The 17,235-nt window shown below is 37.1% G+C and overlaps 4 protein-coding genes across 9 annotated transcripts in view; 1 reads left to right on the forward strand and 3 right to left on the reverse strand.

Moving 5' to 3' along the window:
• The window catches only part of LOC141338759 (rab GTPase-activating protein 1-like), a 48,880-nt gene extending 46,114 nt beyond the window's left edge, over positions 1-2,766 (forward strand). For all 3 annotated transcript variants that reach the window (XM_073844375.1, XM_073844376.1, XM_073844377.1), the window contains one exon: positions 1,262-2,766. In XM_073844375.1, coding sequence (XP_073700476.1) covers positions 1,262-1,396 — 135 coding nt within the window. In that variant the 3' untranslated portion in view covers positions 1,397-2,766. The remainder of the gene's footprint in view (positions 1-1,261) is intronic.
• A 2,906-nt stretch (positions 2,767-5,672) lies between these two features.
• Positions 5,673-9,010, reverse strand: LOC141338865 (interferon-induced protein 44-like). 4 transcript variants are annotated; one of them, XM_073844481.1, is made up of 9 exons: positions 8,718-9,010; positions 8,489-8,587; positions 7,656-8,363; positions 7,528-7,582; positions 7,252-7,447; positions 7,012-7,164; positions 6,761-6,932; positions 6,580-6,680; positions 5,673-6,502 (listed from the first exon to the last, which is right to left on the reverse strand). In XM_073844481.1, exons 3-9 carry the CDS (start codon positions 8,212-8,214, stop codon positions 6,332-6,334), a joined length of 1,407 nt encoding a protein of 468 aa, XP_073700582.1. In that variant the 5' UTR covers positions 8,215-8,363; positions 8,489-8,587; positions 8,718-9,010; the 3' UTR covers positions 5,673-6,331. The 4 variants fall into 4 exon arrangements, with proteins under 4 accessions (XP_073700582.1, XP_073700584.1, XP_073700581.1 ...); XM_073844483.1 differs by lacking the exon at positions 8,718-9,010 and having other exon boundaries at positions 7,656-8,164; positions 8,312-8,363; positions 8,489-8,658; XM_073844480.1 differs by lacking the exon at positions 8,718-9,010 and having other exon boundaries at positions 8,489-8,658.
• Positions 9,011-9,715: 705 nt separating this feature from the next.
• On the reverse strand, positions 9,716-13,394 carry LOC141338670 (interferon-induced protein 44-like). Its single transcript, XM_073844275.1, has 8 exons — positions 13,221-13,394; positions 12,469-12,973; positions 12,306-12,360; positions 12,030-12,225; positions 11,796-11,948; positions 11,545-11,716; positions 11,360-11,460; positions 9,716-11,282 (listed from the first exon to the last, which is right to left on the reverse strand). Exons 1-8 carry the CDS (start codon positions 13,233-13,235, stop codon positions 11,097-11,099), a joined length of 1,383 nt encoding a protein of 460 aa, XP_073700376.1. The 5' UTR covers positions 13,236-13,394; the 3' UTR covers positions 9,716-11,096.
• Positions 13,395-13,622: 228 nt separating this feature from the next.
• Positions 13,623-16,633, reverse strand: LOC141339064 (interferon-induced protein 44-like). The gene is made up of 8 exons (XM_073844691.1): positions 16,535-16,633; positions 15,356-15,902; positions 15,201-15,255; positions 14,910-15,105; positions 14,679-14,831; positions 14,438-14,609; positions 14,264-14,364; positions 13,623-14,186 (listed from the first exon to the last, which is right to left on the reverse strand). The coding sequence occupies exons 2-8, from the start codon at positions 15,900-15,902 to the stop codon at positions 14,001-14,003; spliced, it is 1,410 nt and encodes a 469-aa protein (XP_073700792.1). The 5' UTR covers positions 16,535-16,633; the 3' UTR covers positions 13,623-14,000.
• Between the last annotated feature and the right edge of the window lie 602 nt (positions 16,634-17,235).

The raw sequence follows: 17,235 nt of genomic DNA on the forward strand, positions 1-17,235 counted from the left end.
AAACAACATTTAGATTTATAAGTGCTACTAATCAGCTCATCAGCAGCTCAAAACCAGTTGGCAATTGGTCAAAACCAACAACCAATGAAAGTTTTCATTCACTGGTATATTCTGTGCTTTATAAGCTTATAATTATGTCAGTTTAAAGGAAGATCTTATCTTGTAATCTTACGAATGTATTAACGTGAATTGACTTAAATCTCAAGTAAACATACTTTTGCTTCTCATCATTTTTACTTTATTTGTAAATTTAACTCTCGTAATGTTACTCAACTTTGTTCACATACTTGTATCGCATTCTCCTAATTTTCACTTTGTGTACGTATTTCTGCTTTTAATCTAAAACATCTTTCTTTAGATACATTTGACTTAATTGTTTAATGTTACTACTACTTAAATCTCAGCATGTTGACTTTTGTTCATATAGATTTGATGTAAATCTTTACAATACTTTGCTTTACGCTTAAATCTTGATGTTATGACTGCTTTATTCTCAAGATCTTCAAGATTCTTTTCTTTAATCTCATTTTTTTTTTATTTGTCATTTTTACTTCGATCTCAATGTTACAACTTTGTTCACACACTGTTGCATCAAATTCATTCTCATAATTTTATCCTAAATCTTGTAAAGTTATTTCTGCTTTAATCTAAAAATTTTGACTTTATTTAGATCATTTTGACTTATGTTAAATATTACTACTTTAGTAATGTTATTTTGACTTGAATGTTAAGACTTTGTTCACATAATTTTAACTTAATCTCATCATTTGGACTTCATTCATATAATTCAGATTTAAATCTTAACGTTACTTTGCTTTAATCACACATTTACGCACTTAAGTTTTACTTAAATCTCAAAAGGTTTTTCATGTCATTTTAACATTACTTTGTCATTTTAAGTTTTTTCTTGTATTTTCCCTTTAATTACATAATTTTAACTTCATTTACACAATTTTGATTTAAATCTTGATGTCTCCAAGTTTTGTACAACTTTTATTTTGTAATGTTAACTTTATTCTTGCAGTTTGGACTTTTTCAAATTGTCACTAACTTATTACTGTTAAGACTTCATTCTCAAAACCTTAAAGTTATTCTTGTAAATTACTTAGATTTTCTTTTTGTTTCATGTCACACTAAAACACTGGTGTAAAACCTTACCAAACAATCTTAGCAAACAAATGTTATCTATTTTAATAAGCAGTTTACAGCTATGTCACAGTTTACAGTCACTTTAATGCTGTTTGTTTATGTATTGTACCAGGAACTGGAGCATCAGAGGGGCGTTTTGATGACCGAGGTCCAAGCTGCCAAAAACTCCTGGTTTAGTAAAACACTGGGCTCCCTCAAGAATTCAGCCGGTAACCCGTCACCCTCCTCACCCAAAGAGGGCCAGTAGGACTCGCCAAGGGCTTAACCAAAGGGGTAGAGAAGAGTGACCCTTCCACTTGGCCAATCGGAGTAGAAACAAGCTCTAATGAACACTACTAGCAACACAACATGGCAATGCAGTATTCCCTCACATGGACTAATGAACGACTTCCACATGCATCCACATAGATTTTCTTAGCTTGTAATGCCACCTACGGGACAGTAACAGTACTACAGCGATAATTATTAGGATCATACAGTAATCCACTTCTGCGGATGGATTTTTTGTTAGCAAACAGTCAGTTCTAGCATGTAAGTATATAAACGATGACCTTTAGACGCCAAGTCCAAAGGGTTTTTTCTTTTCTCAGAGGGAATACTGCATTCTGCTAACAGCTAAAAAGTAAAAATCGTTTTGTTTTTCTATATAGAAATAATAAGTAACAGTTTTGTCATATACATGTGTATAACTAAATGTCGATTTTTATTTTAATCCTGTACAGTTCTGAAAGAAAAGTGTTGCATTATTTTTTACAATTTTGAATATGAGTGAGCTCTTTATAAATGTCAAATACCGAAAAGCACAGACAAATTGACCATGTATCACACGACATTCCCTCCGTCCGTTTTCGCAGTTTTAAGGTTCAGTTTCGCGGTGAGCAGATCACGTGACTCATCACACGACGTGAACTTTGACGTTGTGGCCACACAATATTAACCTGCCAAGTCGCACATAGTGCTTATTTCATGTTATTTAACAGGTATACATAAGCGGTTCTGTTACGGATGCCATGGAGAAGTCAAGAACGTGTCAAGGTGTCTCATTTTCTTTTTAAAGAAGTAAGAAGTAAACCAGATCTCGCAGATGTATCGTTGAGGTTAGTGAGATTTCAAAGCCATATGGAGTTAATCTGCGTTTCATTTCTTGTGTTTGTCAGGATATGTTCATATTAATAACTTCGCTATGCGTAGGGAAGTGAAATAATCTGCATGGCTGTTATTCACACTAATAAGACGCCATTTTGTGAACATGTTTAATTTTCACTGATGTAAACACAAAATGTTCTTGTCTGCTATTTTGTATTTTTTTGAAACTGTGATATAAAGATGCCAAACTAATTCTACAAATTAAGAAAGAGATGTCAGTTTAATATAAACTAATAGTGCTGTCCTGTGGGTTTCCACGGATGGTTACTGGTGTTTTTATATCGTACTCTACAGGACGAAAGAAATTGCTTCTGTGTGTCTGGTTTATTGTCGGTTCATCAGTTTCATTGTTTCAGCCTGCTGATTTCGTCTGACAGTAAATATCTGGTTCTTGAATCCCATGTTTGACTACAAGTCTGCTTCAGTTGATTCACACCTTGCGTTGTTTCAATAAACAGTAATGGTAATTCATCTGTTGGTCTGTATATTATCATTTCTTTGTTGTTTTGGTAGCTCTGTGGTTAACATCTCGGTTTCACTTACCTTTGTGATTGTATATTTTTTGTAACCCTCTGGGCCTCCTCATTTAGGGGTCACTTGGCTCCCTCGCGGTCAAAAGTGACCTTGTGTGTTTTCTTCAGGAAGATCAATTAAATACATTTTTGTTCAATAATATTTTGTGATTATTATTTAGAATTTTGAGCATTTTTTTATGAATCTATGCAATATTTATAGTTTTAATGAGCAATTTTTCCCCACTAGAATTATATTTTATATTATATTTTTTAATTTAATTATGTATTTATTATTTTTCAATAAATACAACATTTCACATTAAAATAGAGTAAAAGCATTTAAAATCCATTTTTTTCAGTGAAAATTGCACTGAAAATCTAGTGGCATAAAAAATTAAAACTTGTGTAATGTCATGTAACCTCCTGTATCTCCCTATATACATATATACAGGGTCTTTGGGATTCCTATTGTTTTTTTTTTTTTTTTTTTTTTTTTTTTTTTTTTTTACTGTTTCTTCATTTTAATAGGCTTTGCATTTAGAAATATATTCAGACATTCTAAAAGATTACTTTTGGCAAGGTTTAGATATTTTTTGATTGGATAAATATCAGGTTTTGCATTTTTCTGCTTATTTGTGTGTGTGTGTGTGTGTGTGTGTGTGTGTGTGTTTTCGTATTTCCCATTCATTTCCTATGTCGGTCATTTTTGACCGCGAAGGAGCCAAGTGTGACTAATTTGTTTTTGACCCTTTAACATATCCGAATCATGTCACTGATTTTTTTGTGTACTCACATAGCTAATGCAACAAACGTCACCAAGTGTCATCTCATTCTGATGAAGCTACGGTTTTTAAAAATTCAAAACATAAAATGTTTCGGTCAAAAATGACCGAAGAGGCCCAGAGGGGTAATTAGAGGCCAAGCATGGCACCTATTGTATCCATGAAGATTCTTATTATTTGTTGTCGTTTTCCGCTCTGGATGTATATGGCAGCCCGTAGAAACGCTTGCGGGAAAGTTATGAAAGTTGGCTCATAGATAGAGAACAGTTTCAACATTAACCACAGCAAGTTTGGAGTCTCTAACTCAAACTCTCTAGCACCACCACTTGTTCAAGGTTTCATATTTATGCTAATAAGTTTTGAATCATAAGGTCTTGTTTTTTCGCTATTTTTAGTATTTTGTAAAATCTACTTTTTTGGAACATGTTCTAGATAGTTTGTCTGATTTTCACCAAAATTGGCTCAGATTATCTTTAGACCATGCTGGCAAAAAGTTATGGAATTCAGTTTCTTTAGTTGAACCGTTCTCGAATAATGCACCAATGAATTTGACAAAGAGCATGCACAAATGGATTTGAGGCTATATCTCTGCAACAGTTTGGCATATTGAGACCAAACTTGGTCTGTGTTATAACAGCCATGACCTGAGGCTACCTAGTAGTCAGGAGATATGACAAAATGGCTATTTTTACTCATAACTTCTGAATGGCTTGGCCAAAAATCACAAAACTGGGTCTTTTTAGATTCGGCGGAGCATGCCGAGTTGAATTAATTTTCCCATGTCCATTCGTTTGATGTAAAAGGCTATATTTTATATAGATTGGCATATTCAGCACCATGCCTTGGAGAGTACTCAAAAAAAAATTGGGGGCAGCACCACATTGTGGTCAAAAGTTATAAAGAAATTAGAAAAAAATACTAACAGCGTTTGATTAAATTGACCTATTGTAATGAAAGTGATCTTAATATATTCCTTGGGTCATACTGACAATAAAAATACCAATTTTACCAATTTAGTCAGCTGAACTTCCTGTCCGGCATTTTAATTTGTTGAAAACCTACTTTTTCAAACTCCTCCTAGACTATTGGTCCAATTTTCACCAAATTTGGCTCAGGAAATCCTCAGAACATGCTGACAAAAAGTTTTTTTGTGTCAATATACAAAATGGTTATTGTCTAACACATCAACGAATTTGCTGGAATTAAGCCAAACTGTGTCTGAGGATGTATCTCTGCAAAGCTTTGACAAACTGACACCAAACTTTGTGTGTGCCATTGTCACCTCACACTGACCACGCCACATCAATTTGGGTCAAGAATGTGAATAGCCTACAGTAAGTTCTCCAATTTTCCTATGAACCATGGAGTGTTTTCATGACCCGTCATCAATCAGCCATATTAGCGGCACTGAACGTAAACAATGCCACTGAACCGAATAAAACTGGCATATTTTGCTGATTATTGTTGCTGAAAATAATCAAGTAATGTTTTGGGCTGTACTAATTGGTCAGACCAGGAAAAACATTTGGAGTACTATAGACTGCCAAAAGTTTTAACAAATCAAGGAGAAGAGTGCAAAAAACTGTCTGAGGAACAAAAGGCGTTTGTGGTTGGCCAAACTGAACCAGGATTTCCAAGGCAATCATTTCCAGTCAGGTAGATGAAATATTAGGCTTATCTTAAATAATACTGCTTGTATGTATCTTTACAACCTATTAACTCTAGTTTGTCAAAATATTGCAACCTTTCCTGCATACTAAGTCCTTCTCCATATGATTTAGCAGCTTCCACATGCTTTTTCCGTGGATTAGACAACATAAATTAGCAGAGTAACGTATTCAGTAGTATGTGCAATCCATGTTGTTGTTTACATCCGAGTATCGCCAATATAGCCGTGCATTTGGGGAACTGACCAAACCCTGACGTAAGTGCAAACCCTCTATAGTCTACGGTAAGTTCTCAAATTTTCCTACAAACTATTTGTGAAAAGGTACATATTCACTATAATTGTAGTGAGTTTAGCCCACTTTACTCACAAATCATCTTAAAAATCACAAGAACGTAAAACACGGTCCAGTACCTCAGTCAGTAAAAAGTTTAATTCATACTAGCAAGTGCATGTTAACAGTTTCAATACAAAACTTGTTTCCTAAATGATCTTCTCGTCACTTGTCACGAAATGCTGTTTTCTGCTAAATTATAGACAATATGTGACCCTGGACCACAAAACCAGTCTTAAGTCGCTGGGGTATATTTGTAGCAATAGCCAAAAATACATTGTATGGGTCAAAATTATTGATTTTTCTTTAATGCCAAAAATCATTAGGAAATTAAGTAAAGATCATGTTCCATTAAGATTTTTTGTAAAATTCCTACTATAAATATATCAAAATGTAATTTTTGATTAGTAATATGCATTGTTAAGAACTTAATTTGGACAACTTTAAAGGTGATTTTCTCAGTATTTTGATTTTTTTGCACCCTCAGATTCCTGATTTCAAATAGATGTATCTCGGGCCAAATATTGTCCTATCCTAACAAACTATACATCAGTAGAAAGCTTATTTATTGAGCTTTCATATGATGTATACATCTCAGTTTTGTAAAATTTTACCTTATGACTGGTTTTGTGGTCCAGGGTCACATATGTATTAAAGGAAGTGACCGTTATTGTTATAAACTAGCATAAAATTACTTAACTGACAGATACCCGTATTTTACATATTTTTCTACTACATTCTAGTCGTGACCAACATCATCCAGATAGTCGTCTGCAAAGTTGAGCATCTGCTGTAGAGCGGTGAGAAGCAGGACGTCACAGTTGAGCTCCAGCTCCAGCTCCTGACTGTAGTTCTTCACCGGTAACACACAAGACACTGGCACACCCAACCGAGAGCTCACCTCCTGAACCTGCACAGACAAAACAACACCTCACTCACTCTGAGTCCTGTAGGAACAGACCATGTGATCCTGTGACCACGCCTCACCTTTGACTTGATGTAGGAGCTGGCATAAAGGTTTTGAAGGTTCTTCTCCACTAGAGGACATGCTTCATCTACTTTGGTCATCAAGACGATCTGAGCGATGCCTGAAATTACACATTTTAAGGTATGTTCTATCAGGACTATCAATGCACAAGCACAACCTACTTTGTATGTGTTCACTCACCCAGTGAGTTAACTTTTCTGCGTATGGAAGCAAGTTTTTCCTGTAGTTTGTCAGACATGAGGGAGATTTTAGTGGCGTCTATCACATACACCACACAGTGGATCTTCTCTTGTAGAGATGCAGGTCTGGAGGCCTTTTGCTCATCGCCTTGAAACGGTGCCATGGGGTTGAACTGAATCGAGAGAATTTAGCATGAAGCAAACATCATTCATACCTCAGCCTTAATTCTTTATGGATGCAAGTGCACTTACTTTATAGCGGTCTGGTACGTGACCTTGAAGAATGCTGCTGATGTCCTCAATATCCAGTCCTGCACCTGATTGCTCCTCGAGTCCCATGGTGTCACACAACACAAATGGCAACAGCTTTCCCTCACGACCGTCTTTCACTGGATATGTGCGAAACTACCAACCAAGAAGAGAATCACATCAAGACCTGAAGTCATCAAGAGGTGTTCCTTGAGATCTTCTATATTTTTATTGAATCTCTACCTGTGTGGTGAGACTAGTGCCTGCAGATCCTGACATGGCTTTGCTGGTCATGCGGCCCATGAAGATGGAGTTGATGGAGTTGAAGAAACTGGATTTTCCAGCACCTACAGGACCGATCATTAGGATTCTGATTTGACTCACAGACGCCATCAGGGGTTTATGATTTCTGATCATTTCCATGAGCTCTTCTTTTCGTCTACAACACACATCACATTTTTATAGCTGTGTATCAGATTACATTGAGCAAACAAGACCAAATCCTGAGTAGAAACATACTTGGCTGTCCACAGAACGTTCCTCCAAGGCTTCTCCTCAGTACTGATTTGAGAGCCTGGCAAATTATAAACAAAAGATTAACAATAAAGATTAAGGTGAATTACTTGAAAATGTGGTGATTGGCTTACTTTGCTCCACTTTGTACACCTCGCATTCACTCAGTTGATTGTCGTTTCCATTCATTGTTGCAGAACTAAAAGTGAATGCACTTCCTCCTTGATTATACATAGTTGCTTGGTTGTTGTAGCAAAAGTACAACTGTTGGCCGAAACTGGGCCCTCCAGCATCATCATAACGTGCATTATGTCCAGTGTTAATTTTGATGCACACAGGGATCTTGCCCTGAAAGCTGAATAAAAATGTGTCCTCATCTGTAACATACTGCCCACTTTGAGCATAATCTACACTAGTGTATCCACCAAAGATGTAGCCTGAACTGTTGTAGGCCACAAGTAAAGTGGGACCCTGACGGTCGCATCGCTGGTGGAAGGCAGAAGCTTGATATCCATAAACTGAAGCTTTGTAGAGAAGAGTCAGATCCACGTTCCCCAGCAAACCACAGAGCTGATTTCTTTTCTCTTCTGTTAAATTTGAAGTGAGGGACTCCATGGTATTTGTCACTTGTCTTTTGTGAAACCTTAAAGACAAAAACATGCAAATACAAATGTAAACGTGAGCTTCATGCATTAATTAGTCAAAGACTGTCACTTTTCCTCTGTTTGTAGCTTGTGTATTTATTGCTTGTTTGATTATCTAAGACTCAGTTAAGTTTTAGTTTTTGTACTCAGAGTTCTTTACGACGTGCTTTCATTGATTCTGTGAACTGCCACTGGACACTGCAGAAAGAGTTATAAATTGACAGATCAAAATACATTCGTTGTACATCATAATCTCCAAACACTAATGGATTAGATTATGTATGTAATATTTGATATTATTATAATATGTGTATGTAGCTTACCTTTCGTAGAGCACTTGTGTGAAAGTAACACTGAAACGCTACACTTGTTCTTAGGATGTTACACCCAAGACAAACCTGTTCTGTCAAGTTCCTTCATTCCTGTGATACAGGAACGTTTTTAGCATTGAAACTGATCAACTAATTATTAATGAACTGTCAGGTCTCTAAAACACAATGTATGTCGAGGGAGATGAAAAACTGCGCTAACAGTTTGAACAAACAGACATACCTGTTTGTCGTGTGGGAACCGCCCATTGATTCCTCATCTGGGTTTGGGTCTAAGCAAACAGGTTCGTTCAGACATAAATAACTATTGATAGTGAACACCAGAGGTCTCCATTTCTGCCACATAGACGTTTTAGTGCTATATTATTACTGTTTCAACTAAAACGTTAGAACATAGACCATTTTCCTGAGTAAACGATGAGCGCCGCCATTACGAATTCTAACGTCAGATTGGATGCTCTTCTATTCCGGTGTTGTGCCGAATTCTGACCCCCGCCAGATTACTACCCCCCTAGTATTGGTAGGTTTAGGGTTAGGTGTGGGGGAGGGGTTAGGATTAGGGGTGGGGTTAGGATTAGGCAATCAGGTAGCGCTTTCAACGAGAGGGGGTCATAATTTGGCAGGGGTCGAAAAAAGGCACAACACCGGTCTCCATAGAAACCCATTCAAATAGCATTTAACATTTTAACATGCTAAACAGAAAGTTGATGTATCTTGGTAATGTTTGGCATCTTATAATCAAGCCAGTATCCACCTTATTCTTAAACGCAGGATTAACTCTATGTGCGAGACTTCCGGTCAATTAACTGAGCGAAAACAAGGAGAAGAATAAGAACTTGCAGTAAACCGTAAAACTGTTTGCACTACAAACCAGTGAGTTCATAATTAAGATAACACATTAAAATACTATGGTAAGATGCATCAATCTGCAATATCAAGCCACAAAACTAGCTGTGTTGTACAGCTAAAAATAGCTGGATGCATGAGACCGGAAGCCAGATGCATAAAATGTACAAATTACTGAACATCGCGGAGCAAAGAAACAGACAACGTGCCGACAGACAAGACACAGAGCAGGTTAATTTAGGTATGTAACAAAGTCTCATTTTTTAAATCTGGTCATTTAAAAGAAATTTAAACCAAACCGTTTTGTGGCTTTTTAATGTGTCCTGACGGATTGCTGTAGCGCCTCAGTTCAGGCTGAAATAAACATCAATGACATTAGAAGTTTTTTTTTTATTTGAACCGCGAAAAGACGTGAATACACACCATTCTTTCCACCGAAATTAATCCACTCTCTAAAAGGATCAATTAAGGACAAATCTGAGCATTTGTTAAAGCAAAAATAAGCAGCATCATACTCCAGGGTGATACAATGCAAGAGCCAACACTGTGTAATGTCATAACATTTAATTACAATCAGCAAGCCATAGAGAATTTATTTTAATAGTGATTACTTTTTTAAATATGTGACCCTGGACCACAAAACCAGTCATAAGGGTCCATTTTTTAGGTTGAGGTTTATACATCATCTGAGGATGGAAAAAATAATAAAAAATCTAAATACTGAGAAAAAAGCCTTTAAAGTTGTCCTAATGAAGTTCTTAGCAATGCATATTACTAATCAAAGATTACAATTTGATATATTTACACTAGGAAATTTACAAAATATCTTAATGAAACATGATGTTTACTTAATATCATGATGATATTTGCCATGAGAGATATCGATAATTTTGACCCATACAATGTTTTGTTGGCTATTGCTACAAATAAACCTGTGCTACTTAAAGGAGTAGTTCACTTTCAGAAAAAAATGTACAGATAATGTACTCACCCCCTTGTCATTCAAGATGTTCATGTCTTTCATTCTTCAGTCTGAACTTCCAAAATGCAGTTTAAATGCAGCTTCATAGGGCTCTAAATGATCACAGCCGAGGAAGAAGGGTCTTATCTAGTAAAACGATGGGTTATTTTCTAAAAAAAAAAAAAAAACTTTTTAAACTCAAATGCTCATCTTGTCTAGCTTGGCAAGACGAGGGTTTGAAATGTTTTTAGAAACTAACCGATCGTTTCGCTAGATAAGACCCTTGTTCCTCGGCTGGGATCATTTGCAGCACTTTGAAGCTGCATTCAAGCTGCATTTTGGAAGTTCAAACTCAGGGGCACCATAGAAGTCCATTATATGGAGAGAAATCTTGAAATGTTTTCCTCAAAAAAAACAATTTATTTTCGACTGAAGAAAGAAAGACATGAACATCTTGGATGACAAGGAGCTGAGTACATTGTCTGTACATTTTTTTTCTGAAAGTGAACTACTCCTTTAAGACTGGTTTTGTGGTCCAAATTATTCCAAAATGGACTCTCATGGAAGAACAGCGTGACAGTCCTATTTTGTAATATACTGTAAGTTTAATAAGACACTGATATACAACATTCTTGCATTAATGAGCCACAATGAATAAATGTAATACAAGCAATACACCATTTTTCTGGCTTAAGATACATTGTTGTGCAGAGCTAAGCCACCTATATCCTATTCAAAGACATTGTAACAATTTGGACGCATCTCAGCAGGAACTGAGAAAAAGTTGTAAGCATGTTAAAAAACTTTGTCCTCCACGTGACCAACATCATCCAGATAGTCGTCTGCAAAGTTGAGCATCTGCTGTAGAGCGGTGAGAAGCAGGACGTCACAGTTGAGCTCCAGCTCCAGCTCCTGACTGTAGTTCTTCACCGGTAACACACAAGACACCGGCACACCCAACCGAGAGCTCACCTCCTGAACCTGCACAGACAAAACAACATCTCACTCACTCTGAGTCCTGTAGAAACAGACCATGTGATCATGTGACCGCATCTCACCTTTGACTTGATGTAGGAGCTGGCATAGATGTTTTGAAGGTTCTTCTCCACTAGAGGACATGCTTCATCTACTTTGGTCATCAAGACGATCTGAGCGATGCCTGAAATTACACATTTTAAGGTACGTTGTGTGCATCTCTGTCAGGTAGAACAATGTACAACCTACTTTGTATTAGTTAACTTACCCAGTGTGTTCACTTTTCTCCGTATGGAAGCAAGTTTTTCCTGTAGTTTGTCAGACATGAGGGAGATTTTGGTGGCGTCTATCACGTACACCACACAGTGGATCTTCTCCTGTAGAGATGCAGGTTTAGAGGCCTTTTGCTCATGAGGTTGAAATGGCGCAGTGGGGTTGAACTAAAAAGAGAGAATTTAGCATGAAACAAACATCATTTCTTCCTCAGCCTTCATTCATTTTGGAGATAAGTGCACTTACTTTATATCGGTCTGATACATGACCTTGAAGAATGCTGCTGATGTCCTCAATATCCAGTCCTGCACCTGATTGCTCCTCGAGTCCCATGGTGTCACACAACACAAATGGCAACGGCTTTCCCTCACGACCGTCTTTCACTGGATATGTGCGAAACTACCAACCAAGAGAAAATCGCATCAAGAGATGTTCTTTGAACTCTTGTAGAAAACACTATGAATCCTGTTGAATCTGTACCTGTGTGGTGAGACTAGTGCCTGCAGATCCTGACATGGCTTTGCTGGTCATGCGGCCCATGAAGATGGAGTTGATGGAGTTGAAGAAACTGGATTTTCCAGCACCTACAGGACCGATCATCAGGATTCGAACGCGGCTGACAGACGGCACCAGGGGTTTATGATTCCTAATAATTCCCATGAGGTGTGCTTTTCGACTACAACACACATCACATTTTTATAGCTCTTTATCAAATTAAAATGAGCAAACAAAATCAAAAACTGAATAGAAACATACTCGGCTGTCCATAGAACGTTCCTCCAAGGCTTCTCCTCAGTACTGACATGAGAGCCTGGCAAATTAATAAAAAATAATGTTAACAATAAAGCTAAATGTAAGTTACTTAAAAAGACTATGCATGACTATATTCAGTTTAAGAAATATATGGTGATTGGCTTACTTTGCTCCACTTTGTACACTTCACATTCACTCAGTTGAGTGTCATTGCCATACATTGTTGCTGTATTAAGACTAAATACATTGCTTCCAGAATTATACACTATCGGCTGGTTGTTGTAGCAAATGTACAACTGCTGACCAAAGTTGGGCCCTCCAGTATCATCAAGACGTGCATTATGTCCAGTGTTAATTTTGATGCACACAGGGATCTTGCCCTGAAAGCTGAATAAAAATAGGTCCTCATCAGTAATATACTGCCCACTTTGAGTATAATCTACACTAGTGTATCCACCAAAGATGTAGCCTGAACGGTTGTAGGCTACAAGTAAAGTGGGGCCCTGATGGTCACATCGCTGATGGAAGGCAGAAGCTTGATATCCATGAACTGAAGCTTTGTAGAGAAGAGACAGTTCAGCATTTCCCAGCAAACCACAGAGCTGATTTCTTTGCTCTTCTTTCAAATTAGACGTGAGATGAGCATTGTGAGCCCCTAACGCTGAATGCATCTAAACAGGGAAAAAAAGGATATGCAATCTGAATTCTGTGTAACAGACCCACATAGACACGAGTAGTTAGATCGCTTGTTTTCTGAAAGCACTAGACGAACTAACCGAAGCTGATCAGCCTGAATCGAAACTGAAACTAAAGCTAAATCTGTTAGAATAAAATACAGTCTTATTTATTTTAGCCTATATAAATATTGCATATTTGCGCACAATATTTTATTAGTTTAATAACGGCAACATATCTTACCCTTGACTTTCGCATTGTCCCGTTCTTCTCTCTGAAGAAATAATGAAACGATGCTTTAATATCTTACACCCACAAACGAAAGCGTAACGCCAACCTCCTCGCTTTCCTCCAATCAAACGACACAGCCTCGAAAACGAAACTTATCACTCCGGGGGATTATATTTATGTTGTAGCTGTCTGAAGCTTGTCGTTGACCTGTTCACGTTATAGTCCTGAAACTGCATGTTGAAAATGAATAGCAGGATAACGAGCTGTTATTTTACTCCTAAAATAGCCGGAAGTGGATGACACTGCGAAGGCTTCGCACATTTAATTTAAAAACCGCGCCCACTTTTATTTTAAAATAAAGGTGGGACGCAGGTTTTTAATCATCTTGGGAGATTCTTCGACTCTTTAGTTTATTTGATGTTCAGCAAATTATATTTTTAACAGCGTTAACCATTTCATTATTGACATTATTACCATTTTACAAAGCATAAAGTGACAGTAGCCTGAAAATCACAACAAAAGTGAAGAATTCACCATCCAATATGCACCCAGACAGAAGCACAAGTGTAAAAAGTACAAAGAAATTACACAAATTGTGTGATAGTTTTAAAAATGTGTATTCAAATAAGTGTATACTCTAAGTTCAGTTCTTAATTCAGTGAAATTCTAGACTATAAATATAAAAGTACTAAACATGTGATTAGCTTTCATTAAGACATGTAAATGATTTGAAGAGCTTTTGATTTGGCCTTTTCTGAACCTAGCCTCAGCCGCAAGAACTGTCAACAAAAATTATTTAGGGTTGCCATCCACAGGACGTATATCATCAAAATAGTCGTCTGCAAAGCGAAGCATCTGCTGTAGAGCGGTGAGCAGCAGGACGTCACAGTTGAGCTCCAGCTCCAGCTCCTGACTGTAGTTCTTCACCGGTAGCACACAAGACACCGGCACACCCAACCGAGAGCTCACCTCCTGAACCTGCACAGACAAAACAACATCTCACTCACTCTGAGTCCTGTAGAAACAGACCATGTGATCATGTGACCACGTCTCACCTTTGTCTTGATGTAGGAACTGGCATAAAGGCTTTGAAGATTTTCCTCCACTAGAGGACATGCTTCATCTACTTTGGTCATCAAGACGATCTGAGTGATGCCTGAAATTGTTGAGGTACCTTTTAAGGCCTACTTTGTATTAATCACAAGATCTGTGTAAATATGGTCACTCACCCACTGAGTTCACTTTTCTGCGTATGGAAGCAAGTTTTTCCTGTAGTTTGTCAGACATGAGGGAGATTTTAGTGGCGTCTATCACATACACCACACAGTGGATCTTCTCCTGTAGAGATGCAGGTCTGGAGAACATTTGCTCATCAGGTTGAAACGGTGCCATGGGGTTGAACTGAATTGAGAATAATAGAAAGTTTACATATACATTTCCAAACCCAAAAACATGAATCTATGCACTTACTTTATAGCGGTCTGGTACGTGACCTTGAAGAATGCTGCTGATGTCCTCAATATCCAGTCCTGCACCTGATTGCTCCTCGAGTCCCATGGTGTCACACAACACAAATGGCAATGGCTTTCCCTCACGACCATCATTCACTGGATATGTGCGAAACTACCAACAAACAGGAATCATAGTGGAACAATTGTTTTACAAACAGAAGAAAATCTTGAAGTCATGCTAAATTTGTACCTGTACAGTTAGACTAGTGCCTGCTGATCCTGACATGGCTTTAGTAGTCACATGATCGGTGAAGATGGAGTTGATGGAGTTGAAGAAACTGGATTTTCCAGCACCTACAGGACCGATCATTAGGATTCTGACTCGACTCACAGACTTCACCAGGGGTTTATAATTCCTGATCATTTCCATGAGCTTGTCTTTTCGACTACAACACAATATCACATTTATATTGCTGTATATCAATTACAATCACAATGGGCAAAAAAAAATAAAAATATAAAAACCTGAGTAGAAACATACTCAGCTGTCCACAGAACATTTCTCCATGGTTTCTCCTCTGCACTGACCTGAGGCTCTAGAAAGAGTATTAAAAAAACAAATAACATTTGCTATATTTTTTGACTGTGTGTAAAATACACGAAGTGGTAATGAATACTTTCTAATTGTTGACTTACTCTCTTTTACTTTGTACACCTCACATTCAGTCAGCTGAGTGTCATTTCCATAAAGTGTTGCAGGATTAAAACTGAATGCTTTATTAATACCCTCTACGTCGTCTTCAAACTCATAGTGGTAATTGTTCCTTTCTTGAACATACACAGCTGGTTGGTTGTTGTAGCAAAAGTACAACTGTTGGCCGAAGCTGGGCCATCCAGCATCATCGAGACGTGCAGAATGTCCAGTGTTAATTTTGATGCACACAGAGATCTTGCTGTGAATGCTGAACAGAAAAGCTTCCTGATCAGTAATATACTGCCCACTTTGAGCATAATCTACACTAGTGTATCCACCAAAGATGTAGCCTGAACGGTTGTAGGCTACTAGTAAAGTGGGACCCTGTCGGTCACATCGCTGGTGGAAGGCAGAAGCTTGATATCCATGAACTGAAGCTTTGTAGAGAAGAGACAGTTTTACATTCCCCAGCAAGTCATAGAGCTGCTTCCTTTTCTCTTCTGTTAAATTATAAGTTATGCTGACTTTTCTAACCTTTGCTTTTTGCATCTGTGCAAAAAAAAATTATAATTATAATAAGAAAATGAAATAAAACACGAGTAATACAAGTAAAAACTTAAAATGAAACAGCTTTTTCAAAGGAAATGTACAACACAGTGAGTAAATAATGCTGACCAAATATGAATTTTTGGGTGAACTAACATTTTAATCATTGTTTTCGAAACTATATTTTAAACATATTGTAAAAATGATTTGTTTTATTTACCAATATGAATTTTTGAACCATGCATAGACAAAGTTTTATTACATTAACCCATTTGACTAAGAAGAGATTTTAAAGAATCAACCAATGAAAATAACATAAAACGTTATTTCACGTTCACATACTCTATATCTACACAAGCATTCACGGGAGAAATTGAAACTAAAATTAAAAAGTGTATTTGTTCAATACATATTAAAATATATTACATTCTAATCATTAATCAGTTCGCTGAAAGATAAACTAGTTTTGCATCACAAAAATAACTTTATCGCTCAAGCAAAAGCACTTTTATGAACTATCATGAGCGAGTTGCGGTCTATAAAAATACTTGGGAATATTTAAATACAGTATCATAAGCGTAACATTTATCCTAGTAGCCTACTTATGTTTTGTACATGCTTATTAATAGGCTTACATTAGTACTTTTTCCAGAGTCGCTTACGTTTCGAAGGTAAAACACTCTTTCTTAGCAGGCAAACTGAAACGCTTTTCTCTTGTGAACTTCGAACTTCTGTAAACTTTCCAAGTTCCGTTTAACAGCACTACTCTCTGGAAGTCTTGACGGAACTAATTTTCCAAACTACATGCGAGTTTCATTTCGTATCACCCGACGTCTGCGATTAAGTCTGCTATCATGTCGTCTTAACAGTTTCCGCGATTTAGCTCTCCATATTAATTTTAATTTTTCGTCGGATATATAGCGCAAGGTGCAGCACACGAAAGATTGGCGCGCAAATGGTAGCTCAGGTAAATCTAAAACACATGAGGAAAAGCGTTGGGATAATACGATATCAGCAATCACAGACATCTGCATTCGGACGGGATTATAGGTTCGGAATTTTTACAGAGGTTGTATGAGAAAAAACACAGACTTACCTGGACCACAAAACCAGTCATAAACGTCCATTAATCTGAAATCTGAATAAATAAGATTTTCATTGATGTATGGTTTGCTAGAATAGGACAATATTTGGCCCAGATACAACTATTTGAAAATATAGAATATTAAGAAAATCGCCTTTAAAGTTGTCTAAATCCTAAATTCTTAGCAATGCACATTACTAATCACAAATTTGTAAGTTTTGGTATATTTACGGTAGGAAATTTACAAAATTT

This window comes from Garra rufa, chromosome 7 (genome assembly GCF_049309525.1).
Source record: "Garra rufa chromosome 7, GarRuf1.0, whole genome shotgun sequence".
NCBI lineage: Eukaryota > Metazoa > Chordata > Actinopteri > Cypriniformes > Cyprinidae > Garra > Garra rufa.

Bases quoted from the DNA above. Each gene is read 5' to 3' on its own strand.
- LOC141338865 (XM_073844481.1), bottom strand. From the start codon at position 8,214: ATGCATGAAGCTCACGTTTACATTTGTATTTGCATGTTTTTGTCTTTA. The intron at 7,583-7,655 runs GTAAGCCAATCA...ATAATTTGCCAG, and splicing joins GGTGTACAAAGTGGAGCAAA to GCTCTCAAATCAGTACTGAG. The intron at 7,448-7,527 runs GTATGTTTCTAC...TGTGTGTTGTAG, and splicing joins AACGTTCTGTGGACAGCCAA to ACGAAAAGAAGAGCTCATGG.
- LOC141338670 (XM_073844275.1), bottom strand. The intron at 11,949-12,029 runs GTACAGATTCAA...CTTGGTTGGTAG, and splicing joins GCACTAGTCTCACCACACAG to TTTCGCACATATCCAGTGAA. The intron at 11,461-11,544 runs GTAAGTTAACTA...GTGTAATTTCAG, and splicing joins GAGAAAAGTGAACACACTGG to GCATCGCTCAGATCGTCTTG.
- LOC141339064 (XM_073844691.1), bottom strand. From the start codon at position 15,902: ATGCAAAAAGCAAAGGTTAGAAAAGTCAGCATAACTTATAATTTAACA. The intron at 14,832-14,909 runs GTACAAATTTAG...GTTTGTTGGTAG, and splicing joins GCACTAGTCTAACTGTACAG to TTTCGCACATATCCAGTGAA. The intron at 14,610-14,678 runs GTAAGTGCATAG...TTCTCAATTCAG, and splicing joins ACGTACCAGACCGCTATAAA to TTCAACCCCATGGCACCGTT.